The sequence below is a fragment of the Ovis canadensis genome, chromosome 2, assembly GCF_042477335.2.
Source record: "Ovis canadensis isolate MfBH-ARS-UI-01 breed Bighorn chromosome 2, ARS-UI_OviCan_v2, whole genome shotgun sequence".
Taxonomy (NCBI): domain Eukaryota; kingdom Metazoa; phylum Chordata; class Mammalia; order Artiodactyla; family Bovidae; genus Ovis; species Ovis canadensis.
In genome coordinates, this window is record NC_091246.1 from 222,097,507 (window position 1) to 222,115,926 (window position 18,420).

The 18,420-nt window shown below is 34.4% G+C and overlaps 1 protein-coding gene across 3 annotated transcripts in view; it reads right to left on the reverse strand.

Moving 5' to 3' along the window:
- Positions 1 to 2,224: 2,224 nt before the first annotated feature.
- The window catches only part of BARD1 (BRCA1 associated RING domain 1), an 88,994-nt gene continuing 72,798 nt past the window's right edge, over positions 2,225 to 18,420 (reverse strand). Inside the window, exons 8-12 of one of the 3 annotated variants that reach the window (XR_011254674.1) lie at positions 16,649 to 16,781; positions 15,803 to 15,895; positions 5,812 to 5,909; positions 4,000 to 4,434; positions 2,225 to 3,508 (exon numbers count right to left, since the gene is read on the reverse strand). Coding sequence is in view for 2 of the 3 variants with exons in the window: in XM_069578279.1 (XP_069434380.1) it covers positions 4,102 to 4,434; positions 5,812 to 5,909; positions 15,803 to 15,895; positions 16,649 to 16,781 (657 nt within the window). In the remaining variant the exon portion in view is untranslated. Of the gene's footprint in view, positions 4,435 to 5,811; positions 5,910 to 13,985; positions 15,140 to 15,802; positions 15,896 to 16,648; positions 16,782 to 18,420 lie in introns of those variants that run through there. The other 2 variants (XM_069578279.1, XM_069578280.1) reach the window with 2 other exon arrangements.

The window sequence follows — 18,420 nt, forward strand, 5'->3', positions numbered from 1 at the left end:
CATTTGCAAAGCTTCTTGAACTACCACTGCACTGTACATTTGTTAGCAGTTTCTAGGCCAAATGCATTGTTGATATTGAGTTGTCTCCAATGCTTTGTGACTCATTTTGAACTCAAATAAGAAAATTGCTCCAATTTGCTTTTTTTCTAACATCATTTTTATAGTCTAAAATACATACAAAATATATAGCAAGTAATGTCATTAGCAAAAAAACATAAAGCAAGCAATGCTCATTAAAATGATGTATAACATTTAAGAATGTATTCTAGTATCAAACAGCAAGATTCAACAACTCAAAACCACAATTACTTTTGTACCAACCTAATTTTTTTTTTTTTTAAGTGTTGGAGAGAATGAGGAGAAAAAGGAATACTTGTGCTACATTGATGGGAATGTAACTGGTGAAAAGTGAACGTTGGTCAGTCATGTCAAACTCTTTGCGACCCCATGGACTGTAGTCCATGGAATTCTCCAGGCCAGAATACCAGAGGGGGTAGCCTTTCCCTTCTCTAGGGGATCTTCCCAGCCCAGGGATGGAATCCCACATTGCAGGTAGACTCTTTACCAGCTGAACCGCAACGCAAGCCCAAGAATACTGGAGTGGGTAGCCTGTGCCTTCTCCAGGGGAACTTCCCGATCCAGGAATTGAGCCAGGGTCTACCTGCATTGCAGGCGGATTCTTTACCAACACTATCAGGGAAGCCCTGTAATTGATGATGCCACTATAGAAAACACTACAAGTTAAAAAATAGAACTACCATTATGATCCAGCAATCCTACTTCTGGGTACTTATCTGAAGAAAACAAAAACATTAAACTTGAAAATATGCATGCACCCCAAAGTTCACTAAAGCATTATTTACAATAACCGAGATATAGAACCTAAGTGCCTATCGACAGATAATGGAAAAAGAAGTGACATATACGTACAATGTAAATGTATAATACTGACAAATTCAGCCATAAGGAAGAATAAAGTCTTGTCATTTATGACAACACGGAAGGCTCTAAAGGGTATTTTGCTAAGTGAAATAAGACAGAGAAATAACAACCATTCTATCATTTCACTTATACATGGAATCTAAAAAACAAAACAGAAAATGACTCACAGATACAGCAAACAAACCAGTGGCTGCCAGAGGGAAAAGGGGTGGGTGGGTTGGGAGTCAGGCAAAATCAGTGAAGGGGATTAAGAAGTAAAGACTTCTAGTTATAAAAGAAATTTAAGTCACTGGGATGTAATATGCAGTGTAGGAAATATAGTCAATAATATTGTAATAACTGTGGTGATAAACAGCAACTAGTTAACAAGGTGACCATCTGAAATGTATAAAGTACTGAATCACTATGATGCACACATGAAACTAATACAATACTCTGTCAATTACATTTCAATTAAAAAAAAACCACAATGGAATCACTGTGTAATAAATGACACTCTTAATCACGATTCCAAATTACCAACGTTACACTGTATTCAAAACATTTTATTTAAGTAATAAAGTACTTAATATACATTTGAAATATAGTACTCAAAAAGATTAAGCTTTTGTCAGCTGAAAGATTTCCTCACATGTCTTGCTGAGCCTCGTTCTTCAACAGTGCAGAATAGGCCCCTTCTATAGAAGAAACAGAGATATGCAAGCACAAACCACTGTAATGGTTTACGGTAATTAAGAAGGAAGCTTGAATCTCTGGCTGAAAAATGAAAATAATTACAAGTGTATCTATACAGAAAATATAAGAGCTTAACATCAATTAGCTGCTGTCAAAATAAACAGTTAAGGAAACCAAATATAAAAATGCTTAATAGTGGGGCACAAAGAGGGAGGACAAATCAAGAGAATGAACGAAGGAAGGCGAGATGTAAATATCAGAAGTGTTTTTACAAATAGGGATTCAGATCAGAGAAAACAAACACAAATTTGTCTAGGATATGACCAATGAGGCAATAGAAAGCAACCAAAAGTCAGTTATAAATCAAAAATGACAACCAAAATCCCAGAGAGTCTTAAATTATTTAATCCAGACATTATCTAACCCCTCAGAATGGCTTCCTGCTAAATATGTTCTTCATCTTTCTCCATTAGAATGAAATGCAAAACAAACACATTACTGGTTGAAGAGAGTGTTTCAGAGCTAATTCACCCTTTGAAGGTCAGGATCAGCAGTATTGTGTTCACATAATACATTTCTTAATATGGAAAAATAACATTGCAAAGAAGAAATTAAAGTAAACTTTATTTTGAAACAATCAGCCAAATTTCAAACTTCAAATAAATGGATCTTAAAATATTCATGAACTTCAGACTGTCCATATTCTAACCTAATGGTTACCAAAAGGGACAACGCTGGCAAGTCTCAACAGTAACACCCTTCCCATGTTTTCAATATTGTAAGTACATTAAATTTCTAGAAAGACTATTAAAGAATTCTACTTCTTAGAAAAATGTTTTAAATGGTCCAATCTACCTTGCTGATTCACAAATAAGAACACTCAGACCACAGCAACCTTCCCAGGTCTCCCCATTCTCAGAAGATGTCCTGTCCACTACTCTGCAGCCTTGGCAGTACTGGAATCATGAGTGAGCCCTTTTTGTTGCTATCATTAAACTGATTGTCACAACCATTTGTATCATCTGGACAAACTCTGTTCAAAATCAATTACCAACTTCTGCCCTCCCAGAAACCTAAACATGAAAAACAATTTATGAAGAAAGAAATTAAGATCCATGAAAAAATTATGTTAAGGATGTATGTTAAGGTCTACCAGAAAGACTGCATTCTAATTCACTTATACTTGACTAAAAATTTGTTAGTCTAGTGAGACCTCCTAAGAAATACTGAAATTAAAATGTTAAGAGAAAATGTTCTACACAGATAGATACATATACTATTAACACAGTTATAAGCTGATTATTAATAAGCAAGTATATACAATAAAATATCACGAGCCCAATGTTGATTTTCACCAAAAAGCAGTAATGTGAAGATTCAAATCATGATTTTCTGATTAAAAGACTTTTTTTTTAGAAAAGGGGGATAAAAATGTAGGAACAGACATCCAGGTAAATTGTAAGTAATTAAAACAGAACTGTAGAAAGCAAAAGAATTTTAACACCTATGGTGACACATTTAGACCAGGTAAACTATTTTCATTATAATAAAACCAAAATAAATTATTTGACAGTATTATCTGCTTACTAAACAAATGCAAATATTTTTGCTGGTGGCAAGTGTGGATTTTTTTTCATCAAAGAACATTAAAAGCGACAGACATGATGATACCACTTGTAGATGTAACCAACAGTTCTGATATTGTCTCATAAATCTTTGACATCTAATAACATGAATAGTGACTTCCCAGGTGGTGCTAGGGGTAAACAATTTGCCTATATGAGATGCAAGAGATGCGGGTTCTATCCTTGGGTCTGGAAGACCCCCTGGAGGAGGAAAATGGCAACCAACTCCAGTATTCTTGAGAGGCGAATCCCATGGACAGAGGAGTCTGGTGGGCACAGTCCATGGCGTTGCAAAAAGCAGGACATGACTGAGTATCTGAGCACAATGTGAATAGAAAGACATGATGAATCAATACATATGCTTGTTTTAAAAAGAAAAATTCTCTAAAGCAGTCTCAGCACTCAGTATGTGAATGTAAATGGTAAATACAGAACGAATTCCTACTCTGGCAAAGAATATATATATTTTTTTTAATTCAAGGGAAAAAACTATATGAATGAGTCTGCTACTGTTGCTGCTGCTAAGTCACTTCAGTAGTGTCCGACTCTGTGTGACCCCATAGATGGCAGCCCACCAGGCTCCTCTATCCCTGGGATTCTCCAGGCAAGAACACTGGAGTGGGTTGCCATTTCCTTCTCCAATGCATCAAAGTGAAAAGTGAAAGGGAAGTCACTCAGTCGTGTCTGACTCTTCGAGACCCCATGGACTGCAGCCTACCACGCTCCTCTGTCCATGGGATTTTCCAGGCAAGAGTACTGGAGTGGGGTGCCATCACCTTCTCCAATGAATGAGTCTACCTATTTGTAAAAATGTGACTGATGAAAACAGTGCAATCACAGGTTATCACACTGTGCGAGTTCAGTTGTCAAGAGGGAGCAACTCAAAGGACATCACACAATCTATAAACCAGCTGGAAGGAGCCATCCAGACTTTGCCCTGCCGAACCCTTTCTGGGCGATAATTAGACAAGTCCTCATAGATGATATACTGTGTGCAGAAGCGCTGATCAGAATCAGGTTTGGCATGGTACGCAACTGTATTGATGGTTTGAGTCACGTCACTGTCTGGCTTGGGCTTTCTAATGAGGATCTGGCCCCCACCGGCAGCAACAAGCTTAATAAGGTTGTCCTTTGGATGGTGTTTGAAGGTTCCCCCCAAATAGAAGTAACATCCATCAAACAGCTTTGGCAACTGAAAAAAAAAACAAACAAAAAAAGCTCATTAAAAGCAGACAAAAATATTTTAAAACACTGCACATGAAATAAGGGAAATAAAAGTCATAAGCAGTTAAGAAGCTATTTAATGAGGTGCAAGGACAAGACACACTTCAAGAACTCTTTGGGTTAAGTAACTCTTTGGGTTAAGAAAAATACTCATGAAAATAAAGGTTTCCTATAATTTTTTTCTCCTGAAGACTCTGGTCCTTTTCACTCTTCTCACATTTTAGGTGTGTTATGAATGTGTGTGTATATGTGTGTTTGGTACACATCCACGTTCCTCAAACTTCTTGTATCAGAATCTTTATTCATACTTGTTAGGACTTAAAGCCTCAAGAGTTCCTCCCTACTGTATCTAAAATATGCTTTGCGTATACCAAGCTAAACTTCACTGTAAGTGTGACAGCTTGTCCATGGATCTTTCCAACTCTGCCCATCCACATTCAGGTCCCTATATACTACCAACCCAGGTTCCCCCAGGGCAGCATGTGGGAGGGTGGCCTCCAGGGTTCTAGAAACATTTTCCTTACAGCACAACACATTAGAAAGCCACAGCCAGAGAGCCACTTAGCTATAAACACATTTCTGTGTTTACAAAAAAAGCTTCACAAGTCCCTTCTACAAAAATTCTTCTTCAACATTTTTAATACACTTGTTTGTCAACAGAAAAATGGAATTTTGTCCATTAAAATCTCAATATGTGGTAATAAAGACATGGTTAACTAAACCTGAGCAGCAGCTCTGTCTTCTCTCAAACTACTTGTATCTAAGACTCCTCAGGTTCTGAAAGGTTTATGGTAATGTTTGAAATGCCCAAACTGCAGTACCCATATGAAATTATTACCTTCTGGGTTTTACTGCTCATTGTTATCATCTCTCAGAATCAAGCACTCGAAATGAGCACAATTAATATTTTAACCAGGGGTTTCCCTGGTGGCTCAGTGGTAAAGAATCCGTCTGCCAGGGCAAGAGACATGGGTTCAATCGCTGATTGGGAAAGATCCCACACGCTGTGGAGCAAATTAGCCAGTGTGCCGCAACTATTGAGCCTGGGCTCTGGAGCCCGGGAACAGCAACTACCGAACCCCGCAGGCCCTACAGCCTGTGGTCCACACAAGAGAAGCCACCACAATGAGAAGCTGGAGCACAACTACAGAGTGTAGCCCCTGCTGGCTGCAACTAGAGAAAAACCTGCATAACAATGAAGAACCAACACAGCCAATAAATAAATAATTACAAAAATTTTTAATCAGTCACCTGTACTTGTTAAAAGGGCAGAAGTTTTTCCTGATGGTAATAACCGTATTAATTTATGATAAGAACAATGAAAGTAGAATCAAAAGGAAAATACCAGCTGTTCTCTGTTGAGCCTGCTTTTCTGTGGTCCTTCAGGAATTTCATACTTTTCTTCCTGTTCACATTCTTTGCTTTGTAGACATGCTTTCACCCCTGGCAAAAACCAAGGATAAAAGCAAAATAAATATCAAGTGAAAACTATTTCTTTCACAGTGAAATGAAGCCATTTACCTAAGCGATTTTTCTTCTTCATGGTTAAGTATTGCTCCGAAACAGAAAAAGAAACCTAACTTATGCCAAAACAAAAGGGAGTAAAACTGATCTTTCCTTCAGAAGAGTAAGCAATGAGGCAGTACTGAATACAAATTTGAGTTTTCTTTCTAAAAAACCTAACTCAATACATTATTCCATGTACAAAGTAAAAATCTAAATTTTAGTTTATGGCCATGATCAAAATTAGAGTGAATAAAAAGTCCCACGTTAAGTTCAGCTCACAATGATCTGACTCTGAGATCTAACCATCTGCCCCACTCATCCTGGCAATCCCATGTCTAACCTCCTGTTAGACTATAAGTGATCTGACATACAGGGGCTCTATAGCACTTGTTAAAGTAAACAGTAAAGCAGAGTCTGACATGTTTGGAATCAACAGGTACACACCGCAGTCACCAAGGGATGACTGGTGAGTATTTCAAATGCCTTAGAGCCGCTTCAAGGAAATCAGTCCTGAATGTTCATTGGAAGAGGACTGACTGATGCTGAAGCTGAAACTCCAATACTTTGGCCACCTGATGTGAAGAACTGACTCACTGGAAAAGACTCTGATGCTGGGAAAGATTGAAGGCAGGGGAAGAAGAGGATGACAGAGGATGAGATGGTTGGATGGCATCACTAACTCGATGGACATGAGTTTAGGCAAGCCTCAGGAGTTGGTGATGGACAGGGAAGCCTGAAGTGCTGCAGTCCATGGGGTCGCAAAGAGTCAGACATGACTGAGCAACTGAACTGAACTGAACTGACAGCTGCTTCAGTTGAGATGTTCCAAGATATTATATAGTATAACAAAAGTCAGAATATTTTAATGACTGAATACTCCATCTCTTCAAAAGCATATCTTTGTCAAGGGACTGAATTTTTCTTAACTTGGAGCTATGAATGTACATTACAATTCAGTGCTCAGCGCTAGCATAGCTGTACTTCTCTATCATGTGATTCTTAATTTTCTGCTAGTTTTGCCTGTGTTTTGAGGTCCCCTTCCCCCAATGTTTTCAATACAAGAATTCTATTTAGCTAAGTCTGCTATGCTGAATCCTATTCTGATCAATAACTTATAAATATGATAGTTTTATAAAAACTGTTTTTTTGTATGTACTTAAAAACTTTATTTTAAAAATATAATTTTAATAACCACTCACAGGGTATGAAAAACTATCTTTCCAATGAAGCTAACACTAAACTATCAATTTTACCATTTATTAAAAATGAATGTCAAAATAAAAATTATGACTAGGTCAAAATCATACCAGAAATTCTGACAGTGTGCTTACATGATATCCTATATTAAATATCAATACAAAAAACATTACCAATATAACCAAATAACTGAGTTACCTCAGACTTATTATTTCACATATAAATTACTCCTTTTACTTTATGTCACTTAAATATGTAGCCCCCTTCTCCTAATGACATTTGCAGAGCATTTATTTATACTGGTTTCTTTAGATGAACTGTACATGCCAGTACATAAAGCCAAGAACTGAACATTGAATACCCCTATGATATCTAACTGTAACAAGTAAACAGCTAATGTATAACTACAAAAATAAATAAATACACTGTGCCTGTGCTGGCTGCTTACCCACCTTATGGGTTTATAAGATTGGTTATTTAAACTATCAAAAAATCATACTAAAATTATTTTAATTGACCCAAGGGATATGCCAGCATTAGTCAATTAACAGAATATAGCCTTAACAGATAGCAGAATGAGACAAGCACGGCATCAAGAGAAATGAGACGGCAGACACCAAGAGGGCAGCTTTTTCAGTGTAAATATGCCTCAAATCATAAAACTTCCAGCTTTATTGTAATTGGTCAGTACATTTCTGTAAAGGTAGTCAGAAAAATCCAAGGCTCTAATTATAATTGTTGAGCTAAATGAAGAATGCATTCCTCTGATATTCTCTTATTACAAAAAGAAACATTTTGCCAACTCCCTCTGCCATTTAATATCAACTAAAGAAGGAGACTATATAGTTTCCCACACCCCCCTGCTGAAAACTAAGGAACAGTTTCCAGTTCTATGATAACATGATAGAATTACTGCTGCACGGAAAACATGGAGAAGTTTTTGAAGCCTGGGTGAGAATGATGCCTACAAGAGCCTTTCAAATGACGTAACCATGTTGGGTATCTCATGTTAACTGGGAGGAAGTTATAGAGCCTGTAATCATAATATGCACATCTTACTCAAAGACACAGAAATTAAATGATTATGATGAACTAAATCACATAAATTGTACCTGTTTTGGACTAAAGACTGCCAATTTGAAACTCCTGATGCTTCATCTAATCAAATTCTTCATTTCACAGGTAAAGGAAAGTTAAATTCTTTAAGTGACATAAGTGGGAAAAAAATTCAGATATCTTCCAACTCCTAGATCAGTTTTTTCCTATCTTTATTTTATTTAAAAAAATAAAGCATCTTAGGAAATGCCAGGTACTCTCTACTCAGATTTAATATATTATAGCTCTCTTAAAATAAATGACCTAACCACTAAACAGATGACTAAATAGGAGGATCCTTATTTTTAAGAGATTAGCCAAAAAGTGTATCAAAATGTCAAAAACTGCTGACTACCTGGGAGATTGGGAGCAGAGAGAATAGTGCATTTGGCTTTGTCTTTAGTGAATCAATGAGTTTGTTTAATTTGAAACCAAAGCTGCCACTCTCTCATTTGTACCCTTTGAGTTTCAGAATAGTAATACTTGTCAGTAGACATTTATAATTACACTTCATATCAACTTCCTAGTTGACTTCTTTTGCAATAAACTAATTGAACAGATTTACTACAACATGAAAAGAATACTTTAAACTTTCAGTAACTTAAATGGTGATATTTATCTAATCCAATTTCATTTATCCAAAGCAATGAAATGGATGAATCTACAAGCCAAAATACTATTTAAAGTTACTACTTTAACAAACCTAAATAGATAATCATTAAGGTAGTTATTATTAAGATTAAGATAATTATTAATAATAATCAGTTTTAATTACTCAATACTATAAATTAGTTAACTAAACTGCAGCAAGAATTATTAAATCTATTTTCCATATTAAACAATCAGAACTTTCAAAATATTCCTAGTCATAAACTCATCTAAAGTAATAATATATACTGTAATCATTAATCTCTATAAAGACTTTAAAACAGGCCATTTTCACCAACTTAATATTTCCTTACTGTATAGCAGAGAGACAATACTTAATATCCTATGATAAACCACAGTTCAAAAGAATATTTTTAAAAAGGATGCATATATACATATAACTGAATCACTTTGCTGAAAAGCAGTAATTAGCACAGTATAAACCAATTATACTGCAATAAAAATACTTTCTAAAACTGAAACAAATTACATTTTATATTTGTACTTAATAAAGTCCATATTATTTCATCATCTGCAATAGTTCAGCAGAAATAAAAATATATGCAAGATCACTGCTTAACTTTCTCAGCTAAATAGGAGGATCTGAATCCAAACTGAAATGACTTTACATGAGTAACTTAATATTGCTTATATAAACACAGATTTCTGAATATGCCAGAAAGATACATACTTTAAAATGTGTCAAGCCACTACTCTTGTAAAATGTATGCTTTATAACATCTTTACTTGTCACATGTTGTATTTTAAGACTGTGACTGAAGCTATCATTTTGCAGAGACATAGAAATGAACTAGCTATCTTATTAAAAGGAAGAGATTCTTTTCAGTTCAGATGTATTCTTGATCATGTGTACCATTTTAGGTAAGCTTTCCTTGTGCCCTGATTTTATTACTTTTTGATATAGAAGTAAGCAGCCCAATTCCCAAACTACTGCTTAACTCAAAGTCATTAACTCTAACTCATTAAGGCAGCTCCAGCTACCTAAGCAACGTCTGGAACCTGCATACTAATGCAGCTTATGAATTCTGGGATATGATGTTTTTTAAAAAGAGTCTTGTACCATCCAGAAATGTACTTCTTTATTCTAAATCTCCAGTAACCACTCTTGCCTCCTACTTCATAAAACCATACAAATCTATGGGTGTGTATTTTCATTTTAGCTACATGAACCACTGATGATGTTCATTAATTTCTATTAAGCTTAGTCACTTTTCCTAGTTTTAGAAGGAAAAAAAGGATTACACAAATGGGAGTAGGTTCCTGAATCCACAGCTATAGAATTCAATGAAGACAGAATAAAGCTTTAAAATGGAAATCTGTCAAATGCTCCAAATTCCAAATGTCCAAAGGGGAAATGATCCCTCAATGAAGCCACAGAACGTGCTCACTCTCTTCAAAAGCCAGAGCAATAAACAAACTCTTATTTTAAAGAACTGTTATTCTTCTGGAGCCAGTGGCTATTTGCATTGACAATTAGAATTAAATATTACTCTCAGCCAACGCTAAATGGTATCCTAAAAAAAAAATAAAAATACAGAATCAAAAATTTTATGTCAAAATCAAAAATCCTAATAAATATGTCATTAGATCCAAACTAGGCACTAATATAACTCAAGAAAACTGCATATTAGTAAATTTCCTTTCTATGAACACCCAAGTTGTAAAAACAAAACAAAAAATTATTTTTTAGGTTCTTTTCTAGTGGGCTTTTTAGTCAAATAGGCTATCATATCACTAAATTTTAGACAAAAGGAAATTGTTTTTAAGAGGAAACTTTCTACAACAATGACAAAAATGGGAAAACAACTTTTATTCTTACTGTTATTTTTAAAAAATTGGATGGCAAGTAAAAGCTAAAACCAATATTATGAAATTCCACAGTGAGGATGGAAGGCCAATAAAATGAAGGCTGAAAACATAAAAGGTAAATGCTCCTCTCATGACATCATAAACATTTGAATTTAGAAATCAACTGTCACAAATCACTAGATTTTGCATTTTCATATAAATATCATTGAACAATTGTTTATTTTTGGCTACATTTTAAGCCAATATTCTAATTACAAGCATATTTATACATAAAAATATGTTTCTTCATAAGACAGTGTGCTAAGTTTATTTATTTTACTTAATGCATACTGAGAAGCAGGTCAACTTCTATCACAAAAATATATTACTGTATCATAAAATTTGCTTAGGCAAAATTTGGTATCAATTCTAAATCCTTGTATTATGAATAATAATATTAAAACAATCCTTTTCTTTATAACTGTGGTTAACGAACAAAGTCATTCTAATGGCCAAAAGTTTTCCTAATAAAATACTTTAAAAACTCATACTTGGTGCTCTTTTCTTATCATATTTTTAACACAAATTATTTATGTAAGATTTCTATGTTCATTGGACAATAATCATATTAAAATGTATCTGGCTAGATCTACCTAACAGGTATAAACAATTCATTGTATCAGATTCAAGCAATATACACACATAGGTTCTAATTTCCCTGATTAAGAATGAAACCATTAACTCCTCAATAAATTTTGAGAAAAGATCAAAAAGAAGATCTAATTGTTATTAGAATTTAAGAATTTGAATTTCTTCCTAAAACATTTAAGAGACATATATTGATGTTAAAACTGTTATAAACAGACCTCTACCTAATCCAATCCATGACTGTTTACTTCTTTCGCCTGTACATACTCACACATTTATGTAATATTGATAGAAGAGACATAAATGTTTTATGCTCTTTAAAAAGTTTAAACAAATTTGCTTTTCATATTTCAGACCTAAGTTATCATATAAAAATATAAATTTTTTTCAGAAAATATCTTTAAGTATTTCAGAATTTTCTTAATTCTCTGAGAAATAACAATAGAAATCAGGTTTTTTTCCGTCTCTATTACTTGCTTGGGGTATATCTCAGAAATAGGACTATTATTATATTAACAGATGTTATTATTTTTTTTCTTAGACAATCTTTGGTAAAAGATTTCTGCAAGCATGAAGTTGCCTAACTAATCTTAGTTGATAGAAATGCTTTGGTATATTTATTTTTTGATAATTAGCAAAATATGAATAAAATTTTTCTTTATTTTAAAAATTCCACAGCACTCTTAATATCCATTTAAAGAAAATTTTAATTAAAAAGCATGTTCATTAATCTGATTATGAAGTTATTTATAAAATGATGTAGTGATTGCCTTTTAGGTTCCATCTTCCACATCTAAAACTAAAACAAAGCAATACTGTATCTGGCCCTTCCTTTCCTCACAGATAAAAGTCCAGAGTAAAATGTTTGGCACATTCCCACACCAATTTCCTTAGGTGCTAAGGTCTTTCAAAACTTCTACATTTTATTTCAACTCAGATGATAGTGGGGAAGACAAAGAGATTATGAAAGAAAAGATGACAGCCATCTGCTCTCCCCTCCACAATGAGATGAGAAGTGAAGAGGCAGAATTCAATTTAAAAAAAAAAAAAAAAGGTTAGACTAGAGGAGATTTGAAAGCAGTGTACTGAAAGAACAGTTCAGTAAAACACATTTTCTCTTTCTGAAGGTTAGTTTACACCTTTAGGATGCAGTTCCATCTTCTTCATTCTCTAAGAGATGAATACAATTTATTCATCTTCCATTTTTCATTCTAGCCACTTCTTTAATTACCAAAATCACCCTGTACAGGGATGGTTAGTAGCTTCCTGTGAGCAACTGTCACCAAAACTAGGACGAAAGTAGAATCTCAGGCACAAACTCAAATCTTGACAAAGGAATTTTCCTATCTATACCTCCTGTTTCTACAAAATAAATACCATCCAATAAAATATCTGTAAAATAAACATGATGAGAAAGAATGCCTGGTACAATAGCATAATTATGGCCTTTTCTTAGAATGTTCATGCACAGTTCATTAACTAAGACACTGCTCCATATGCTCCATATATATATGAAATAGAAAAATAAGAGATATTAACCAGTTAAGAGAAAAATACATTTAAACAGAAAACCTCCAGTTAAATTTGGATCCAAGGAATCCAGACTGTTTTATATTTTTGTTAATTTATTTAAATTTGTTTAATTTTTAAAGTAAGTCAATTCCCTACAGAGAAAGTTTACATGAAACTTCCTTTTCAGTCTACTTGGTTTATAGAAAATACTGAAAAAGCTAATACTAAACATTCTACAGAGTTCAGCCAGTAAAGATTTTGTCTTTCAGGCAAGTCAGTGAATATCTCAAACACAAAATCTAGTTTTAATAACTCACAGATCTTTGTGATTAGTTTTGAAAGCTTTGGCCCACCATATCATTCCTTAATATAGATGATTTTCAACTAATTTTGAATAGCTCTCAACATGTTTTTAAAAATCACACTAAGTTGCCTGACATTAAGAACAACACAAAACAATAGAAAAATATATTAGGAAAGAAAGTGTTCTTGCAACTATTTCTTGCAACTAAACCCAGCAACTATTTAAATTCATTGTCTCCAACCCTGAACCTATTCCTCTTTGCACTTTGAATTAGAAAATATGGGGATATGAAGTTCAGTAAGAGATTCCATCCACCTTTTATCCTAAAAGAACCATTGATATTAGAGTCTGTTATTCACTACTGTGACAATCACCAAATGGCACACTATTAAGTCAGCTTGAGTCCATTAGTGATTCTATAAAAATGACATGGCCAAGCCATTAAAGTGACAAAACCTCCATTTCTTAAGAAGGCAGATTTTATGGAAATGAATCATGTAGTCTGTATATGTAACAAGATGCAAGTTCAGCAAATTCACAACTAGACTTACAGGGTTAAGTGGTAAGTGCCTTAATATTTAAAATTTTACACAGCTTCTTTATTACTGAGATTCTTGTTACTATGAAAATCCATTTCTTTCTATAACCACTGGCAAGCTTTCTGGCAAAAGTTCAGTACAAAAACATCTATAATCATGGAAACATTTTAGGTCAATTTTTAAAATACTGAGGCCCAATAAGACTTGATACAGGTCTGAAAGGGAAACAAAGGACCAAAAATAAGGGACTAGAGAAAAAACTTTTTTTCTACATAAGTGGCCAATCAGTCCAACTCATTCTCATAGTTTTTAGCTTGGCTGACTGGCAGAGTGGAGTAACAGGCACAGACTAGAACAGACAAGAGTGGCACTGCAGTTATATATGTCACAGACCAAATCAGTGGAGACAACCATCAAAAGAAAAGTGGTAGCTGTACTTCACTGAGATGAATACCAACTGCTAAAAGAAAACTTCTTACCAACCAAGTTAATTTAAAACAACAGATTAAATTAGTAATATAATTAAGGCTTTGATTCAATCAAGCAACTCTACCATAAAACCTTGAAAGTACAAACCTTAAAAACAAAAGATTTTTCAAAACTAACTCTAACCCATCATTTGCTTCTTACAAAGAAAGTTTCATTAAAAACACTCACTATTCTTTAATTTTTAAATTTGAAATAATTATAGATTCACAGGTGATTGCAAAGACATGCACAGGAAAGCATCATGCACTCTTTTTCTAGTATCTAGTGTTAATATCTTACACAACAATAGCACAATTATCAGCACCAAGAATTTGACATTGATACAGTCTGAAGAACTTATTCAGATTTCACCAGTTATACATTCACCATCTGTGTGTGTGTGCACACACAGACTTGACATTTAATCATAGATGTAGACTACATAACACAACCACCTCTAAGATCAAGATATTCAACTGTATCATGACAGGACTTCTCAGGTCCCTCTTTAACAGACACTTTTCTTTTTACAAACAATCAGTTAGCAAAAAGGTCATTTCATTCTCCTATTTTAGTTGTCATATCAAAAGCAGAAGATACTTTAGTGATTGAGGAGTAGAAAATAACCTTGTACAAACTTTCTTTTTATTTTGTTAAGTCCTAGGTAAAACAAACAGGTGAGAGCTGGGAAGGTGAGAGGCAGCAGCAAAGGTGAAGGTGGTTGACTGCTAACTGGAAAGGAGTAACAGGAACACATTTTCATCAGAGGTTTTGAGAATTGCTAGTGTAATTGCCCCCAATCAGGTGGTACAATTGCCTGGAAGATCCCGGGGACCGGGGAGCCTGGTGGGCTGCCATCTATGGGGTTGCACAGAGTCGGACACGACTGAAGCGACTTAACAGCAGCAGCAGGTGGTACAAGGCACTCTCAATTTCCAAAGACCTTCCTAAAACAAACCATATTAGCAGAGAGAGCTAAAGAGAGTTATGCAGGTAAGTTTTTAGACATCACAAGGAAAAGCAATAAACTAATTTCATTTAATAGTCATATGTAAAACAAGCATTTATTGAGTTAAATATATCATACATTGGTAATACGGACTTCCCAGATAACTCAGTGGTAGAGAATTCATCTGCCAAGCAGGAGATATGGGTTTGATTCCTGGATCAGGAAGATGACTCGGAGAAGGAAATGGCAACCAACTCCAGTACTCTTGTCTGGAAAATCCCACTGACTGACAGAGGAGCCTGTCTGGCTACAGTCCATGGGGCCACAAACAGTCTGACATGACTGAGCGACTAAACAACAACAGCAACAATAATGGTAACACAGATTGCTTAAGCTTACAGGTCTATTACAGGATCCATTTACTCTGGATTAAAATAGTTGGTATTACAGGAAGGTTTTGAAATGAGAACATCCTTGTATACTTTTACCAAGAATACCTAAATGATACCATTAATATGAAAAGCTTTTTCAAATGTAGGAACTAAACAGAGGTAAAAAACATTAGCATAAGGTCCTTAAATAATTACTGGCAATACTGCAATTAAAAAATGAAATTAGTCTATTTAATTCCCTTTGTAATTCTCCCAAATCCAGTACTTACATTCAAATTTTAGGATCCAGCATCCACTGAGAATTCCAAGCATACATTTCAGGGTGCTTTGAACTGTATCACCAGGAACAATGACATGAGTTACTACAATACAAAAAAAGCAGTAAGAGAAACAGAAATATAAACCAAAACAATTATTTAACTAGTCCACTTACATGTGAATTTTCTTCAAAGGCAACAATTTTTATACTTCGGTAAAGACTTATTTAGTTTCATTCTCTATTATGGCTACCAACATGAAAAATTAGATCATAAATCATAAATCTTAATGCCACAGAGTGTATGTGTATGCTCACTCGTGTCTGGGTCTTTGTGATGCTATGAACTATAGCCTCCCAGGCTCCTCTGTCCACGGGATTCTCCAGGCAATACTAGAATGGGATGCCATTTCCTCCCCAAGGAGATATTCCCAACTCAGGAATCAAACCCACATCTCCTGCATTGGCAGGTGGATTTTTTTTAATAACTGAGCCACCTGAGAAGCCCAAAGCCACATTGGCCAAAGCAAATTTCTTTTCTATTTCCAATTACAACTAAGGAATTAAATAAAGCCATTACATTGTTTGACCATTTATCTGTCATTAGCAAACTCATAAAATTGCTCTTCTGACATATGCCCTAAAATAGGGGCAAAGCTTTAAACTTTATATTTCCTGATTAAATGAAGACTGTAAGTAATTTATAACTGTAGAAACATTTTAGAACTTATTACCAGATTCAAAGTATATAGTCAGATTCCAATGGGTAAAATGTATAAATTATCAAGGTGAGTTCTACAATGGAATTACCCATTTAAAATTCTCTTCTACCAAAACTAAATAAATCAATAATCCTCACCTGTACTGTCAAACTCAGCACATTTTTTAGCCTTAAGAATCGTTACAAGCTCACTGAGCATTTTCTGTTGTTCAGAAGAAAGTCCACTGCCTATAAGTGCAAGAGGCCCATCCCGACGCTGACCAGTGTTTACCTGTCAATAGAAGAGGCGATGCCATAGTGTCAAAAACATTTAAAGGCTAAAGATTAAACTGAGTTTCACTTGATATGAGCTTGGATTTCTCTACTTTATCTAGTAATTCCCAATAATTTCCATTGAACTGTCACTCAGAACCTTAAAGCTCAATGCATCTGGATAACTGTTTTTCTATTTCTTTACCCCTTGCCCCCAGTAAAACACCATTTGGGACACCTCTCTATAGCTAGGGTGTCTTGTTTCCTCGATTCTAAAGTGGATCTCTCTAGGATTTTCTAACTTCATTCTGTTACCAGTAAGCCCCACCTTTTTATAAAATAACCCCAAATACCAACTTAAAATGATCAATTCTCTACCCTCCCTAACTTATTCCAACAGAGCTAAATCCAGCCTGATGTGTTTAATTTAAACTGAGATTAAGTAAAAAAAAAAAAAAAACACCAAGGCTTCTAGAACAGCACTAATTTCAAAAACAGAAAACAAAATTTTAACAATGAAAGAATTATTTTTCAAAACCAACAAAGTAAAAACAGACAAGGGAATACTGAAGTTATTATATCGGATTTACCAACAGAAATAAGTCACTGCAGTTTATGAAAAGGAAAGTGCTCTAACAAAGAATAGTATTTTTACTTTAATAGAAAGAATTTACAGGAGACAAAAAAAGACAAGAAATTTAATTCCAAGAAACTGGGATGAGAGTTAGCCAAAAGCTACCTGATGAAAAAAAGCAATGATCCAACAGATGAGAAAGAAAGGGTAAATGAGCACTACTGTATTGCAAGATAAAAAGCAAGACATAATACTTTAATTTTCAAATACAACACAAAGGACCCTCCTACATGTATGAATGGGCTCTCAGAAGTTCCACAGAACATGAGTGAAACACTGCAGGTATAATTACCAGTATAGTTCAGCAACTAGATTAGAGAAAATTTATATTTAAATATTCACTTCACATATCTGAATAATGATAATTTATCTGGTCTGATGCCCTACAATATTACATGTAAATTGCTGGCTACATCTCTAAACAGACTGATCTCAATAATTCATTCACCCAAAATGCATTAAATAGGATTCTATTATATATTAAGCCAGTATGTATTCATGACATTTTAAAAAACATTTCTATACAGTTTTTTTTATGACAATATTCAGCACTTAAAGTTTCAGCTTCCTGAACTACTTTTCTCAAAGGTTCAAATTACAGAGATTTTACTGGACATGCTGTGCAGACACCACACACATACTGACATCACATTTCTGTCCATTTATCTTTCCTAGTCACTCAGTTATAACATGAGGTAACTATGTTTAACCTAAACACTGTAAACACTCCATAGCATGAAAATAGTTCAGTCTACTTTATCAATCAATTACTATATTACAATCATGTTAAAAAACAGTATTTCAAATATTCCTGTCAGTTTACAAATGAGCATCATAAAGTAGTTCTAAATGGAACACATTACTTTTCAATTTTTATAACTCCACTTCAGCTAAATGAGTTCTCTGCACAAAATAAAAAGTGAAAATATATCAATTGTAAATATAGCATATGGTACTACTTCCATCAAGCTCAGGAAAGCACCAAAGTGGGTCAAGCATTTTTCTATCTAGTTTCTAAGTTTGA